This window comes from Macrosteles quadrilineatus, unplaced genomic scaffold, assembly GCF_028750875.1.
Source record: "Macrosteles quadrilineatus isolate MER2022 unplaced genomic scaffold, UCM_ALF_1.0 Scaffold_2__2_contigs__length_208266976, whole genome shotgun sequence".
NCBI classification, from domain to species: domain Eukaryota; kingdom Metazoa; phylum Arthropoda; class Insecta; order Hemiptera; family Cicadellidae; genus Macrosteles; species Macrosteles quadrilineatus.
Window position 1 is genome coordinate 126,564,632 of NW_026542595.1, and position 14,119 is coordinate 126,578,750.

At 32.1% G+C, this 14,119-nt stretch overlaps 2 protein-coding genes across 2 annotated transcripts in view; one reads left to right on the forward strand and one right to left on the reverse strand.

Moving 5' to 3' along the window:
* LOC128984864 (uncharacterized) overlaps positions 1-2,710 on the reverse strand; it is a 31,305-nt gene extending 28,595 nt beyond the window's left edge. The window contains exon 1 of the mRNA XM_054404234.1: positions 2,699-2,710. Within this exon, the coding sequence (XP_054260209.1) occupies positions 2,699-2,710 (12 nt within the window). The remainder of the gene's footprint in view (positions 1-2,698) is intronic.
* Positions 2,711-4,823: 2,113 nt separating this feature from the next.
* On the forward strand, positions 4,824-13,738 carry LOC128984865 (apolipoprotein D-like). The gene is made up of 6 exons (XM_054404235.1): positions 4,824-4,828; positions 5,839-5,932; positions 7,179-7,318; positions 11,715-11,806; positions 12,924-13,034; positions 13,416-13,738. Exons 1-6 carry the CDS (start codon positions 4,824-4,826, stop codon positions 13,541-13,543), a joined length of 570 nt encoding a protein of 189 aa, XP_054260210.1. The 3' UTR covers positions 13,544-13,738.
* The last annotated feature ends 381 nt before the right edge of the window (positions 13,739-14,119 follow it).

Below are 14,119 nucleotides of genomic sequence, written 5' to 3' on the forward strand. Positions count from 1 at the left end.
TAACAGCAATATGACACATACTTCCCCCCATAAGCGTATCAACAACCTTTATCATGGGTCAGTGGTAGGAGTAAATATTATATTTTATAGTTAAAAATCACAAAAGTTGCAATATTTTTTGACCGTAATTTTTGCAGCAATGGGGGTTGTACTATATTTTTTTTAGGAATATGAGGACTATAACATATTAGTTTTGATAAAAACCAAGTTATTTCAACAATCCGACTTTTTGTTATTTTATAGGAAAATAACATAGGTCACAATAACTTTTGAACCGTAATTTTTACGGAAGTGGGATTTGTACCATTTTGTTCAGAATTTAAAGGACTATTACATACAAATTTTTTATGAAAATCGTTTAGGCCATTTTCAAGAATATCTAACTTTCCCGTTATTTTATGGTGTTTTATGGGAAAATCCCCATTACAATCAAAATCTACAAAAAAATGAAATAAATATCTGGAGATACTGTGGATTAGTACCTACATACCAAATTCCATAAAAATCTGACCACAGGTGTGGTCATACCTGACCATAGGTGTGTAGCTCTGTGCACATCCACACGCACTGACACCACTTTGAAAACCACTTTTTGGTGTTCAGGTGGGCCCAAAATGGATATGTCCACTCAAAACTCAAATTAAAAAATTTTGACGAAAACAATACGTTCCTCCATATACTATGTATAGGGGGGGAACGTAATTACATGATAAAGTGAAAATCTAATGAAAACAGTGGCAATGGACGAATAATCAGTCCAACCTCTAACCTGTGACGCAAGTTTATTGAAGACCGCGCGCGCAAAAGCGGCGAATCACACGACGTTTCGAAATTAATTACTCAGCCCTTGCTCACGTTCACGAGTTTCCGCTGCGATCAGCTGATTAACCGCTGTGTAATAACACATAAACCGACTGCGATCAGCTGATTAATTGCAAGGCCGGGCTCTCATTTCGTCACTCTTCGCTGGTCGCGTAAACTTGTTTTATGGTTTAGGTGGCGAATGGTTGAAGTTATTTATCCATAGTAATTTTATTACAATTAAAATTCGATCGAGGCCTATTTGGGTGGATTTGATTTCGTGAATTTCGGTCGTGTACGGATACGTTCTATACAGTTTCCTGTAATTTTCTGAATATTAGTTGCGACGATAAACTGTTTCAGTATAATCCATTAATATGGGTGGTATTTTTCACATTACTATTATAACATTAATTTAAAAGTAATTAGTTTATAAGTTACCTTTTCCCAGATCAGTACAAAACATGTCTATGGTTGCTTTGATTAGTTAATCTAAACAGATTTTTTAAATTGAGTTTAATTTTCAGATAATTAGCTAATAATTTTGATAAAAATAAACATATAAAACAGTCGAACGAATTAAGAAGAAATAGCGTCAGAAATATTGTGAAGAACTTGTTGAACGAAAACATAATAACATTTTGCAAAGGTACGTTTTAAGATTTACAGTTTCATAAAAATTCCTTACAGTAGATAGCGTATATTTTTGAACCCACATGATCTATCACTAACGATGTGATGTTTCCCATCATCATTATTATAGTGGTTTAAACTTTGTACGTTGTTGTACATAACTAAACATCAATAATAGTTTTAGACTGAAGAAAATTTATTTTAATTGTATTATAAAGAGGATTTCTGGTTTTAGAAAGCTCTAAAATATGTTTAAATATGTCCTACATAAAAATTGTTGGAGTGGGAAATTTACTTTCCGGTCCTAAAATATTTACCAGTTAATCTTTCTGAAAAAAACCCTATGGAGCTTAGAGGTTTATTTTTTCTCAGTTAAAGTAAATATTTCTGTAATAAATAGTAGTCTGTAATAAATATCGGTTCTATTTTGTAGCCTATTGAACTACCGGAATGGTATTCGCCACATTTACGGAAAACAATTGAATAGGCCTAGTGTTACTTGTATAAAAAATATAGAAATCATCTTTACTTTTGTTCTATATTTAAACATAAAACTCTTCATACAAAATACTTCCAAAAGATTGGAGTTAAAATATAATCATTGTAATTTAAAGAGTGATTACATTTATTTAAATAACCAGTGGTTTAGATATGTGGGTATAACCACAGAAAACGTACTGTTTTCTGTGGTATAACGTAGAATTGTAAAAAGAATTATAAAACATTTTAAAAGACTTATATTTATAACGGAAATAATAATTCTATAATATTATAAACGATTGCGAAAATGTGTATGACCTTTAGACAAAAAGGTTTTGTTATCATTTTAATAAATAACCCTCATTTACACATTGTCATTTTACAAACACAATTGACTAATACCATATGATTAAATGTCGGCTTTAATTATTTATTTTTTGCAAAACTTCAAAACATAAAAATATAATCTGGGAAATAGTTTTTTAAGAGGTTGGTGGCCACTTTTAACCTTGCATTTGCGCGTCCACATAGACTAACTGCCCGTGCGTAAATCGTATCCAGCAAAGCAAGGGGTCTGGTACAGTACGAATGTGGTTTGATTAATCAATTAACAACCAATATATTTAGCAACAGAAAAATTCATAAACCTAACTGAGTCCTACAATGCAATTTCCCTCATACAAGGGATTACGAATTCAAAACTCTAATTTCAAAATAATTACCTAAATGAAATAAAATTATTTTGTTACAAAAATAATTAAAAAAACTAAACTATATTGCTTACCTTCACGGACATGGCTGGGGAGTGTGTGAAATGTAGGAGTTCTTTGGTTCTCTTATATTCCTCCGTTTAGAGAAAACTTCCCCAAAGGTCACCAGACCTGGCTTTATGATACCTTCTTTTTGCATAATGATCTTTTGGCTCATCTAGAAAGTAAACAACTGGTGAGATATTACAATGTAATAAACGCTATCAAGAGAATTTGACTGTTCCTAATTCATTTGAAAAAATAGTAAACCTACAGACTATTAGTTTGGTCAACCATTTGCGTTTTATATTGGTAAAGTTGAGTTGAATGATTTGAAACACATTACGCATTTAAAAGATATTGTAGTGTACTCCTTTAGAAAAACGGTTAAATATGAAGAGGATTTCTACATTTAATGGCAACTGCTAAATAAGTATTGTAGCTAGGAATAAACACTTATTAAATATACCCCTGCCACAGCAAACCTGCAGAGTAAGCAAATTTCCATTTGCCCGATTATATATTTAGTAAAATATCTCCTTAAAAATGCCAGATTTGTTGCCAGATTTAAATGACGAAAACATAGGTTTGCTGCTACAGAGAAGTTAATAGAGTAAATATTTAGTAAATTAGTAAAGACTATATTCATAATCAAGCAAACTACAACAGTTTACTCAATCCCCATAAGAATAACATGGACAATTTTTATTTACAGTTTTTTTAATATATATTATCCATTAACATGAGGCGCATAACAATGCTGCAACATAAAAAATTAGTTTGTTTTCAAGCTCTACAAAATGGTTGAAAGAAAATACAAAGTTTTATGTTTTTAAAGCCGAAAAGGGGAAACCTATTTTGTAACCTAAACAATTCCCCATAAACCTAAGTTACCATAGTCCGATCGTGCTGGTTCCCGGGACAAAAATAAATCCCGGGCCCAGGTCATACCATAAGACATACGGTAATAGCATTTTCCCCCCAAATGGGAAATCCGCTAAAATGCAAATTTTTTCTGTAATTCTAGCCTGGTATAAAACTCTTTTATACGACCAACTCGGGACCCGATTACGATTTGGCCGCATAAACTGATGTGCTATAGAAACATATTTAACCCAGATCAGTTTTAATTTCGTGGTTACAGTAGGATTAATATACTGTATAGAATATTTGAATAATTATTATTAATGAATTTTATATGTATAGAGTAATGTCTAACTTTGTAAAGAATATTGTATACTTACTGTATGAGTTTTACCATAATCAATGGTTTTACATTATAAATACATTCGTGAGAATAATTGGGTGGGAAAATTGGCAAAAAACGGGATTTTTCGAAGTTTGAGGAAAATCACTCAATAACAAACTATTTTAGTATCAAAACTTTATAAAAAAATTATCGCTTTGTCTAGAAACCGTAATACTTTTAATATGATTTTCTTAGTTTGAACTACCTAATTAATTGCTTCTACAATATTTACAAAGATTTTTAACCAACCAAAAAGTACAAAATTCAAATTAATTTCAGAACTTAAAATCAACACCCTTCATAACCCTCCTTCTACCCAGAATGTCCCTTATCACCTCTCGAGTTGGTCATCCTCAAGTTCCAAAATTTATAAATAATGCACGTGTAAGAAATACGATACATTTTTGTGCTTCGTTTCTTGGTATGAAGTACTAGTACTTCTTACTATTATTACAAATAATAACAAATGACTCATTGAGATTTATAATTTGGATCCATTATTACAAGAACATCACGTTTTGATTAAACATGTTTGATTGTTCAATGGCATATTGATTCGTTGACAGGACGCTTTATAATTCTTATCATTTCGCTTGACAGTTAAAAGGAGTTTTCAATTTATATTGAGATAGGTATCATTGCTTCATTATGTTTTGTATGATATTACTCATCATTCTTAGTTATTATCGCATTTATCTTAAAGAGGTAAGCGAAAATCCAATCAGGTCAATGTAAATTCACTTAGTCTGCAGGTTTGCTGCGGCGGGGGTGCTAGCAACACTTGTTAACTTATCTTTACCTGTTCTTGTATTCCTAGTATCACTTATGAAACTGTGATAAACAGAATTCCCTGTCAATTAAAACTCTTTACCCGTCAACATATTCGTCAGTAGTCTAAATAACGATTGGACATGAGGTAAGAAAACCACTTGAAATAATAGAATTAAGTTTTTATTAAGTAACAATTTGTTTAAAATACTTGAATACATTAACTTGAAATTAACTAAACTAGGTCCTTACGACATCATGCATTAATCCAAGAAAACACGAATCAATAAGTAAAAGCAAGAAGTGTTTTTCCAATATCAATATTGATTCTTTCAAACATTACGTACCACTGAACCCGAAAAGTGGTTTTCGAAGCGATGTGTAAGTGTGTGTTTGTGTGTACAGAGCTATAGACCTCACAGTCCGATTTTGATGAAATTTGTGATTTATGTACTAATCCATAGCATCTCCAAACGTAAATTTTGTATAATTAATTATTTTCAAATTTTGTTTTTCATGGTGATTTTCCAATAAAAAAGCCATACAAAAACGGATAATCGGATGGAAAATAAATGGCTCAACCGATTTTGATATACAGTTACTATGTTAATTTTCATTTAACTTCAAACAAAAGTATTCAACCCCCATTACTGTTAAAATTACAGTACAAAAGTTATCACTACGTTTGTGATTTCCTCATTAAATATCATAGTTACTCCAACAGCGTACACGGGTTGTTGACAAGCTTATGGGAGAAAGTATGTGTCAGATTGCTGATACCGTTTATCTTATTCATCTTCAAGAATAATGTCATATGAAGAAAATATAGTTGATCACACCGGCCAATAGTTTTCCGGTGGTTCCTTATTTAGTCCAGATTTAATGTAGTTTCGAAAAGAGACACTTTAGGCACTAGTGAATACACCTTTATATCACAGCAAAAAATATCGTTATAAACAAATGGACTACCATGCTTAATTTTTTGTTACAATTTTAGGATTCAATACTGTTTGACGTGTTTTTAAGGTATTGCCCTACAATCGATGTTTTGTGTATGGCTATTTAAAAATAAAAACATACATATATAAAAACTTTAAATTTACCACACATAAAAGTAACTAACTACACAGTTAAAGGTACCATTTTCCATACTTGCAGGACCCTTCTGCTGGTGTTGTTAACGTTGCTGGCTGGCTCTGAGGCTTGGCTTCACTGGGGGCGCTGTCCTGATCCAACACCAAAATATGATTGGGTAGGTAAAAATAACTCTAGTATCATAATTTAGGTTAATTCAAACAAATTACTTCGTTAGATTAAGATAGGTTTGTTTAGAATTTTTGAATATTTTATTTGACTAACCCAATTACTTCAAATTATTAACCTACACAAAAAGTCATACACATACAGGGTTTTCCTAAATGAATACCTTAATCCACCATCATGTGCCCTGCAGACATCTAATCGACAGTCGATCTCAGCCTGTATGCTGTGCAACGTGGCTCTTGTTCCCATGATACTGCTTCATAGATCCTTTTCCTTTAATTGATCTCAACATGCATCTTCTTTGTACAGTATGCTTTAGCGGTATCCCCATAAAAAATTGAGTTAAATCTAGACTTCTAAGGCATGCTGTCTTACGTGTTCAATTACTGTTACCTCTGGTACAGGTGGCTTCCCAGAAGTCTTCCTTTTTTAGGACTAATCCCGTTTCTTCAAACTGTTCACTCTAACGTCTGATGTTTTTTTTTATGAGAAACAGCTTTGTTAAAATAATAATCTTCTAAAGGCGTTTGCACTGAAACGGCTGACTTTAATTAACTTAAAAATGGCACACGCTCTGTTTTGTCTTGATCAGAAAACATGTTTTATATCAAAATTAAATGTCAATAACAACAATAAAACAGCTATTTTCCGCTACACTACTGTGAAATAACCTGTTTTCGTTAAAGTGCTATGAGTTTTGCAATGTCCAGTAAAATAATTGGTCTTTGTAGTGTAGCAAAAAGTAACATCCAAAATACGAGTGAAATTGGGGCCATATTCTCGACAATTTAAAGTGCTTGTTAAATCTCGCACTTCAAACATGGTCTCAAATATGTAATGACTCACTTTCTACTCTTGTTATGAAATATGCTATTTCCAAGACAGTTTATTAACACTCTTTGAGCCAGATAATTCAGTGGTACCAACCTCATTTTACTACACCACTTGGTCGTTTTTGCATAGGCACTCGAAACTGCACCAATAATTTAGGAAAAACACTGATTTCTTTATTATTTTAAATATAATTACTCTTGTAATTATTTAACTGAGAGTATGTCGTCAATGACAGTCAAAATAGATTGAAAAAACTAGCTCCATTTGTTGGTGTATACATTTATCAGTAGGAGTATGCTATTGAATGCTCAACGCAATATGAGTATACTTTTAGTATGTTTGTTCGTATAGCAGTTGGTATCTTGAAATTTTCATTGAGCTTTAATATCTTGATGTTACAGGACTTAATAAACAAATGGTACCTGAGATCTGGATACAATAGTTATCCTCTTATACCAGGCTCAGGACGCTGCGGCTACGCAGAATATAACAACAACTTTTCTGGAACAATAGAAGTTAAATTCGCATATTTTTCATCTTGGTAGGTTGTTTTACAGTTTTTTTCTTCAAAACCAGCGTGTAAAAAATTATTATTGGCAATATAAAGTATTACTGTATTAATTGTGTCTACTACTGTATTAAGTAGTACTGTATTAATATTACTTTGATTTGTAAATCTAAAGATTTGAATAAAGATTTTATTCATAAATATAAAAATAATTTTGATTAGGAATAAGTGTTGAAACATCAAAATATATCAGCTGAATTCATCATGGATCATGCAATAAATATTGAAAAATTTAAAGAAAAAAAATGATTATGATGAGGTCGATTAAATATTTGATTTTGATTGAATTTTTCCTGGTTCCAAAAAACTTTTTTTTTATTTTGAATTTTGTTTCTTTAATAAACAACAAACAATTATGAAATTGAAAGAGCTGAATATAATTTTTTTTTATTATGTATACAACATGTAAAAGGAACCAAAACAAAAATTGAATTTAATATTGATTTTGGTGGTTGGTGGATTTTGTTCATCTAAATTTAAATTTTATATTTTAGGAACATTAAAACAATATGATGGTGCTGATTATAGTGCTGAAAATAATGTAAAGTGAATTGATTAAAGTGTTCTTTTCATTCTTTTCATAAAATTATCCGTTTTATAGTAATATTAATTAAAATACAAAATAAATGGCCACCATTTGCAGTTTTAAATTCCATCAAGATAACTTTTTTCTGACATGGGTCTCTTTTTACATTAACCCTTGTTACTTGTGGGTGTTCGCCTCCGCTGTCCTTTAGAAAGGGGGCTTGTCCGGTTTTATTTCTGTTCTTCACATCATCTTCAGTAATCAATAGCCTCAAAGAGATCATTTATTTTGTAGTAGGGTCTTGTTAAGAAGAAGTCTTTTAAGTTAATTTTTAAAGCCGTTGGTGTTTTGAATATTTTTTAACTGATCTGGGAAGTGGTTGAAAAATTTAAGTCCTTTGTAGTTTGGATGGTTTGCAATTTTTTAAGTCTATTGTATGGTACGTCAAATTGTTGTTGAGGTATTATACATCGATGAAATTGTTGTTTTCGTCTTGTGTTGTGGTCATGTATGTCTTCTCTTCTATTGCTGTTTGATGTTAAGGAATGTATGATGGTTTCGTAGATATAGATGGATATGACTGTTACAATTTTAATTCTGATAAAGTATGGTTTGCAGTGTTCTTCATCTTGCAGATAATTAATTGTTCTTATAGACTTCTTTTGGATAGTTAGTATTTGGTCTAGGTAGATTTGCGGTGCCGCTCCCCAGGCTATAATACCAAATCTTAGGTGAGAAGAAATTAGAGCGTGGTAAACCACAAGTGCGGTATTTTTTCCTGATATTCTTTTAATTCTCTTTAGTCCATAAAATGCTGAGGATAATTTATTTGTTAAGTTTTCTACAGGGTTTTTCCAGCTGAGGTTTTCATCAATTATTAGTCCTAGGAATTTGGTTTCTGATACTATTTCAATATTGGTGTTAGGCTTTTGGTTTGTTGTGTTTCTTGATGTAAAATTTACTATGGCGCTTTTTGTCTGGTTTGTAATGAGATTTACCTAGTTTTTTAAAGTTGTCGCTTGCAGAAATTGTTGTCGCTTGAATTCAGTTTTCCAGTTCTACTATATTTGGTGCTGGAACAATGAGGGTTGTATCATCGACAAAAATTATACATTTTGTGAATTCGGGGAGGTTTTGTGGTAGGCTAATACTTTATACTTTCTTATGAAATGGCGACCGTACTGTGTAGGTATTTTAAGCCAAGTATGAATGGAGATGAGTGTAGGATGAGTGGCGCGATCTTGTAGTCTTGTTAGTGACTAAGGCCGACATTCCTTAGACACAGCTGTTAATTAATAGCCCAAACAGCTAATGGCAACTAAGGGACCTACAGTTTATAGTGGAATCCGAACCACATTTTTCCTTGGTATATACGAATTGGTCTAATTATCAGGATAGTACTGCGGATAGTAGTAGTACTCACTAGTGCGGACGTTAATCCACACCATAATGGCGTATATTAAAAAGAGTAATGGTCCTAAGACGGAGCCTTGTGGTACGCCATTTTCCATTTTCCACAGGTCGATTTTATTTTTGTTTGGTATTGTTAGTAAAGTGGGTTACTTTGACTATTTGCTGTCTATTGGAGAGATAACTTTTTAGCCACGTTTTAGCACTTTTTGTATTTCCTATTGATTCTAGTTTGTCAAGCAATATTAACCAGTCGAGGCAGTCAAATGCTTTCCAGAGGTCTAAAAATATTGCTGATATGTTATGATGTGTTTCCCAGTTCTCGGTTATGGATTGAAGGAGATCGGATATAGCTGTGTTGATAGATCTGTTATTTCGGAATCCATGTTGATGGATATGTAATCTATTGTTGGCGTTTAAGAATTTCATTATGTGTATGTGGATTACTTTTTCTAGAAATTTTGATATAGTTGGAAGTTGGTCTATAATTTTCTATATTTTTTTCCGATTATTTAGGTATATTTCGGGTATACTATTGATATTTTTATTTTGTCTGGTACTGTAGATTCGGCTATGGAGGAATTTATGATATGTAGCAGGGGTTGAGCTATTTCTTCTTGGCAGTGATGTATAAATTTCCCAGACAGGTCATCTATTCCTACTGTATTATTATGTTTTATAGAATTGAATAACTTTTTGAGATCTTATTCTAAGACTGATTCAAATTTCTTCAGCTTTGGTTGTTGGTTGTTTCGAAAGTTGTTGGTCGGGGTGTTTAGGAGTTTTTTAGATCCGGTTGTTTTTCCTATGTTGATAAAAAAATCATTGAAAGAGTCGGCAATGTCTTTTGGGCTGTAGTTGTGTCGTTTACTTGTATGCTTATGTTCTTGAAATCTGATGGCTTATATTTATTTATTTCTTCATTAATAATTTTCCAGGATTCTTTGGATTGGTGTGATACACTGTATAATTTATGAGTAACATACTCCTTTTTTGCTTGGATATCCTTTTGATCATATGCCTTTTTTGCCTAATATAGCGAGCTATCTGTTTTTTGCTTCGATGGTATCTTTTCTATGTTGTTGTATGGGTTCGGTTATGGCATATGCTTGTCTTTTTTTGGATGATATTGCTTTTGTTTTGTAGGGGCATGCCACATCCAAGTAGTATGTCAGAATGTCTATAAAGTTGTTATATTTTCTGTATACCGTTCTTTCTTCAAATACTGAATACCAGTTTTCTTTTTTTTAGCAGGATTTTGATTAGTTGCGTGTTAGCTTAGGAAAAGTTCATTATCGTTGTTTGTTCTTTGTTCTCCTCATTTATATGTGTATTCAATGTACAGAGAACCGCTTCATGACCAGAGATTGTATTTTTTATTACCTCGGTGAGTGTTTGAGAAGGTTGGTTATGCAACAGTCTATGCTTGTTTTTGATGTAGGAGTTATTCGGGTTGGCGGTAATTTTTGTATTAAAAGGTTGTGTTGTTTAAGATGGGTTTCCAGCTTTGTTAGATTATTTGAAGGGGAGAGTGTCTCAATATTTATATCGCCGAGGATTGCTATCTGGTTGTTTTCGCTTGATATTTTATTAAGGGATGTATCAAATATATGTAGAAATGTATCAATGTCGGCTGGTGGTGGTTTATATACGCAGACTATTACCGTTGCTTTTGATGTTGTTTTAATTTTAATGGCTGATATTTCACATTGCATTTCCCTGGATAGGTTCTCAGTGTCAATTGTTTGGAAGTCTATTTTTGAGATGTGTGTGTATGTTGCTGTTCCACCCCAAAGATGATTGGTTATCGAAAATTCTGCTGCTAAGTAATATCCTGGGATGTTAGTAGTTTCAATCTGTTGTTTAGTTAGCCCATGTTCGGTGATAAGTAAAACGTGTGGTTTTATAAAGTCTATTTCTATTTTAATTTGATCAATTTTTGTTTGCAGGCCTTGGTTTATATTAAAGTGGTAAATTTTTAGTTCTTTTTTATGCTGTTTAAGACTTTCAGATTTTTGGTTATTTGGTAAGTCTAGGTTACTATTTCTACCCCTGTAGTTTCTGTGTTTTGTTTCGCATTCATTTTCGGTTTGGGCTTTTTTGTCCGCATTCTCTGATAAATCTGTGTTGTTGGTATGTACATCTGCCTCCGTAGTATGATTTGCTATTTTATGACTTGATATAACTTATTACATACTAAGTTTCATAAGGATCGGTTGGAGCAATCCAATGATAAAAAATATTTACGTGAAAAATATAAAATGGCGTATATATGGTTAAAAAAGACATACTGGAAAACATTTTATTTTTAATTTTCTTTTTATTTTGACCCATACAACCATTTCCCGGAGTTTGGCTGTTTACTTACGGGAAACCCTGTATAGCAACTACTTGAACATAAAGTTAAAGGTATGTCTATGTAACAATTTGCAGGTGGAATCGTTGGGAAGATGTCAATGGAACTTTAACACTAGATGAACCATCAGACAATTCAAAGATGATATTGAAAATTCCTAAGAGATGGGGTAAGTAATAACAGCTTTAATCAAACAACACTGCACAGTGTTTATTATGCTGAAGACGCTACAGTCGCTTATCCGAACACTTGTTATATTCGGTAATTTCCTCTCCTCTTCTTTTTCTTACTATGTTTCTTTCGATGTAGTCATTGAGATGAATAGATTATAGCTGGAGTCAATACTCTCTGGTTGAACATTAGAGAAAATGGTTGTTGCCGTGTTTTGTTGGTCACACTGTCTCAGTTGGTTGGTCTTGTCAAAATTAACCCATCTGATTGGTTCGAATTTGACAGCCCTCCAACCAACCAATAAAAAGCCAACATATCAACATGAAAAACTGAAAAAACCAGCGAAAACAGTGGTACGCTTTTTAAACGTAGAGTGACTCTAGTATAGCTCTGTGGTTTTAGTATGCGTTGCCAGTTATGTTGAGAATGGAAAGATTATGAAATGTTATCCATCAGTTGCATTTTAGAATTTAAGGGCAACTTCCATTATATTTTCTGGTTTCTTAGGGTTTATTGTTTTGAGATACAGTGATCAATGAGTAAGTAAGTAGTATTTGTACGCTCTGTGTCCGCTTTTTGTTCTGATCTCTTTTTTACTTTGAGTTTTTACTTTTACTGATATAGAAGTGAGGACGCAAAGTTCTAGAACAAACTTTATTTTACAAATTTTAGGAAGTCTTAAGCCCAAACTCTAAAACTCCAAAATCTAAATATATCAGCTGAATTCATCATGGATCATGCAATAAATATTGAAAAATATGATTACGATGAGGTTGATTAAATATTTGATTTTGATCAATTTTTCCTGGTAAAAAAATATTTAGAATTTTGTTTCCTTAATAAAGAACAAACAATGTACAACATGTAAAAGGAACCAAAACAAAAACTAAATTTAATTATTTTGGTGGTTGTTGGATTTTATTAATCTAATTTTCAATTTTATTTGAACAAAGACACAAAGTTCTAGAACAAACTTTATTTTACAAATATCAGGAAGTCTTAAACCCAAACTTTTTTCCACCCTGAATAGTTAAAATAAACCCCAAATTAAAACTTCACTGTGATTGCCTTTTACAAGTATGCAAGTAACACAATGAATACGTTTGACTCCACAGGATTCTGGGACGAGACGATGCCCTATTGGATACTTTACGTTACTAATGGACGCCCAGATCCTTACATGGTTGTGTACAGTTGTGAAAATGTCCTTTTCAACTTTCACCACTGTGAGTATATTATTAGCATTATCATTAAAATGGGAAGGTGCGTATTTCAACCCAAGTATTAGTAAAGGATTAGTGTAGAAAGGAGTAGATTTGTACTAAGACAAACTGTTTAATTAGTCAGAACAGTTGATTAGAAGCGCTATAACTAGGGACAGTGGGGTTCAGTTTTGAACGATTAAAATCTACTTACTTTTCTCAGGATCAAACCGGGGACATTTTGTTCTCTAGGTGAGCAATATAACAATTGCGCTACCCTGCTATTTCGCTATAGTTTCGATATTATCCAATTTACTTTACAAATGTAAGGTACGATAATATATAATGGCTATTTTTTAAGTTTTTTGTATACCTAGATTTATCATTTGTACATTTTTGTTGCAGATAGTGTTCAGGTTTTATCCTTGAATCCAAATACAGATTTGAGTGGAATTGACGACGTTTTGACATCTTTCAACCTAGATTCAATCAAATTCGTGACGTACGACCAAACAAATTGCACTCACCATTAAGAAACCAATTTCAATTGCCTTATCTGTTGAAGAAATTGCTTTATATTCCATCATCCAACGTGTTGAAACAAGAAGTCGAGCTTTACAAACGTTTGTCAGCGTATGGTATAAATAATGTGTACAATATAATAATGATATGTAAATGATCTTAATTCCTATTAATCTTGGTTGAATAAAAGTTTGATCCAAAATTAAAAAGAATATGACTGTGCCCTTATTTTCTTCTTTTAACATAACAATGTTTATAAGGGTATCTTGGGTAAAGATATATTTATTAAACAACATATTAGGATATTCTTAAGCGAGAAAATTCATCTACGTTAATTATTCAAACTACTCTTAAAAACTCTCAGATTCTAATGATTACAAAAATGCCTTGATAAATACTAAATATCTAAGGCCTATAATGTCTTAAATTCTTACGGTTTGATATAACGAAAGCAGCATTTCATCCGTCCTAGCTTTTATGATTTAAAATTTCAATATTTACGAGATCCCGAGTAGGAACTGTGATAGTAAAAATTTAGTTAGTTTGTTTATAAAATACACATAAAATAGATGGTTTATTAAAGCCTT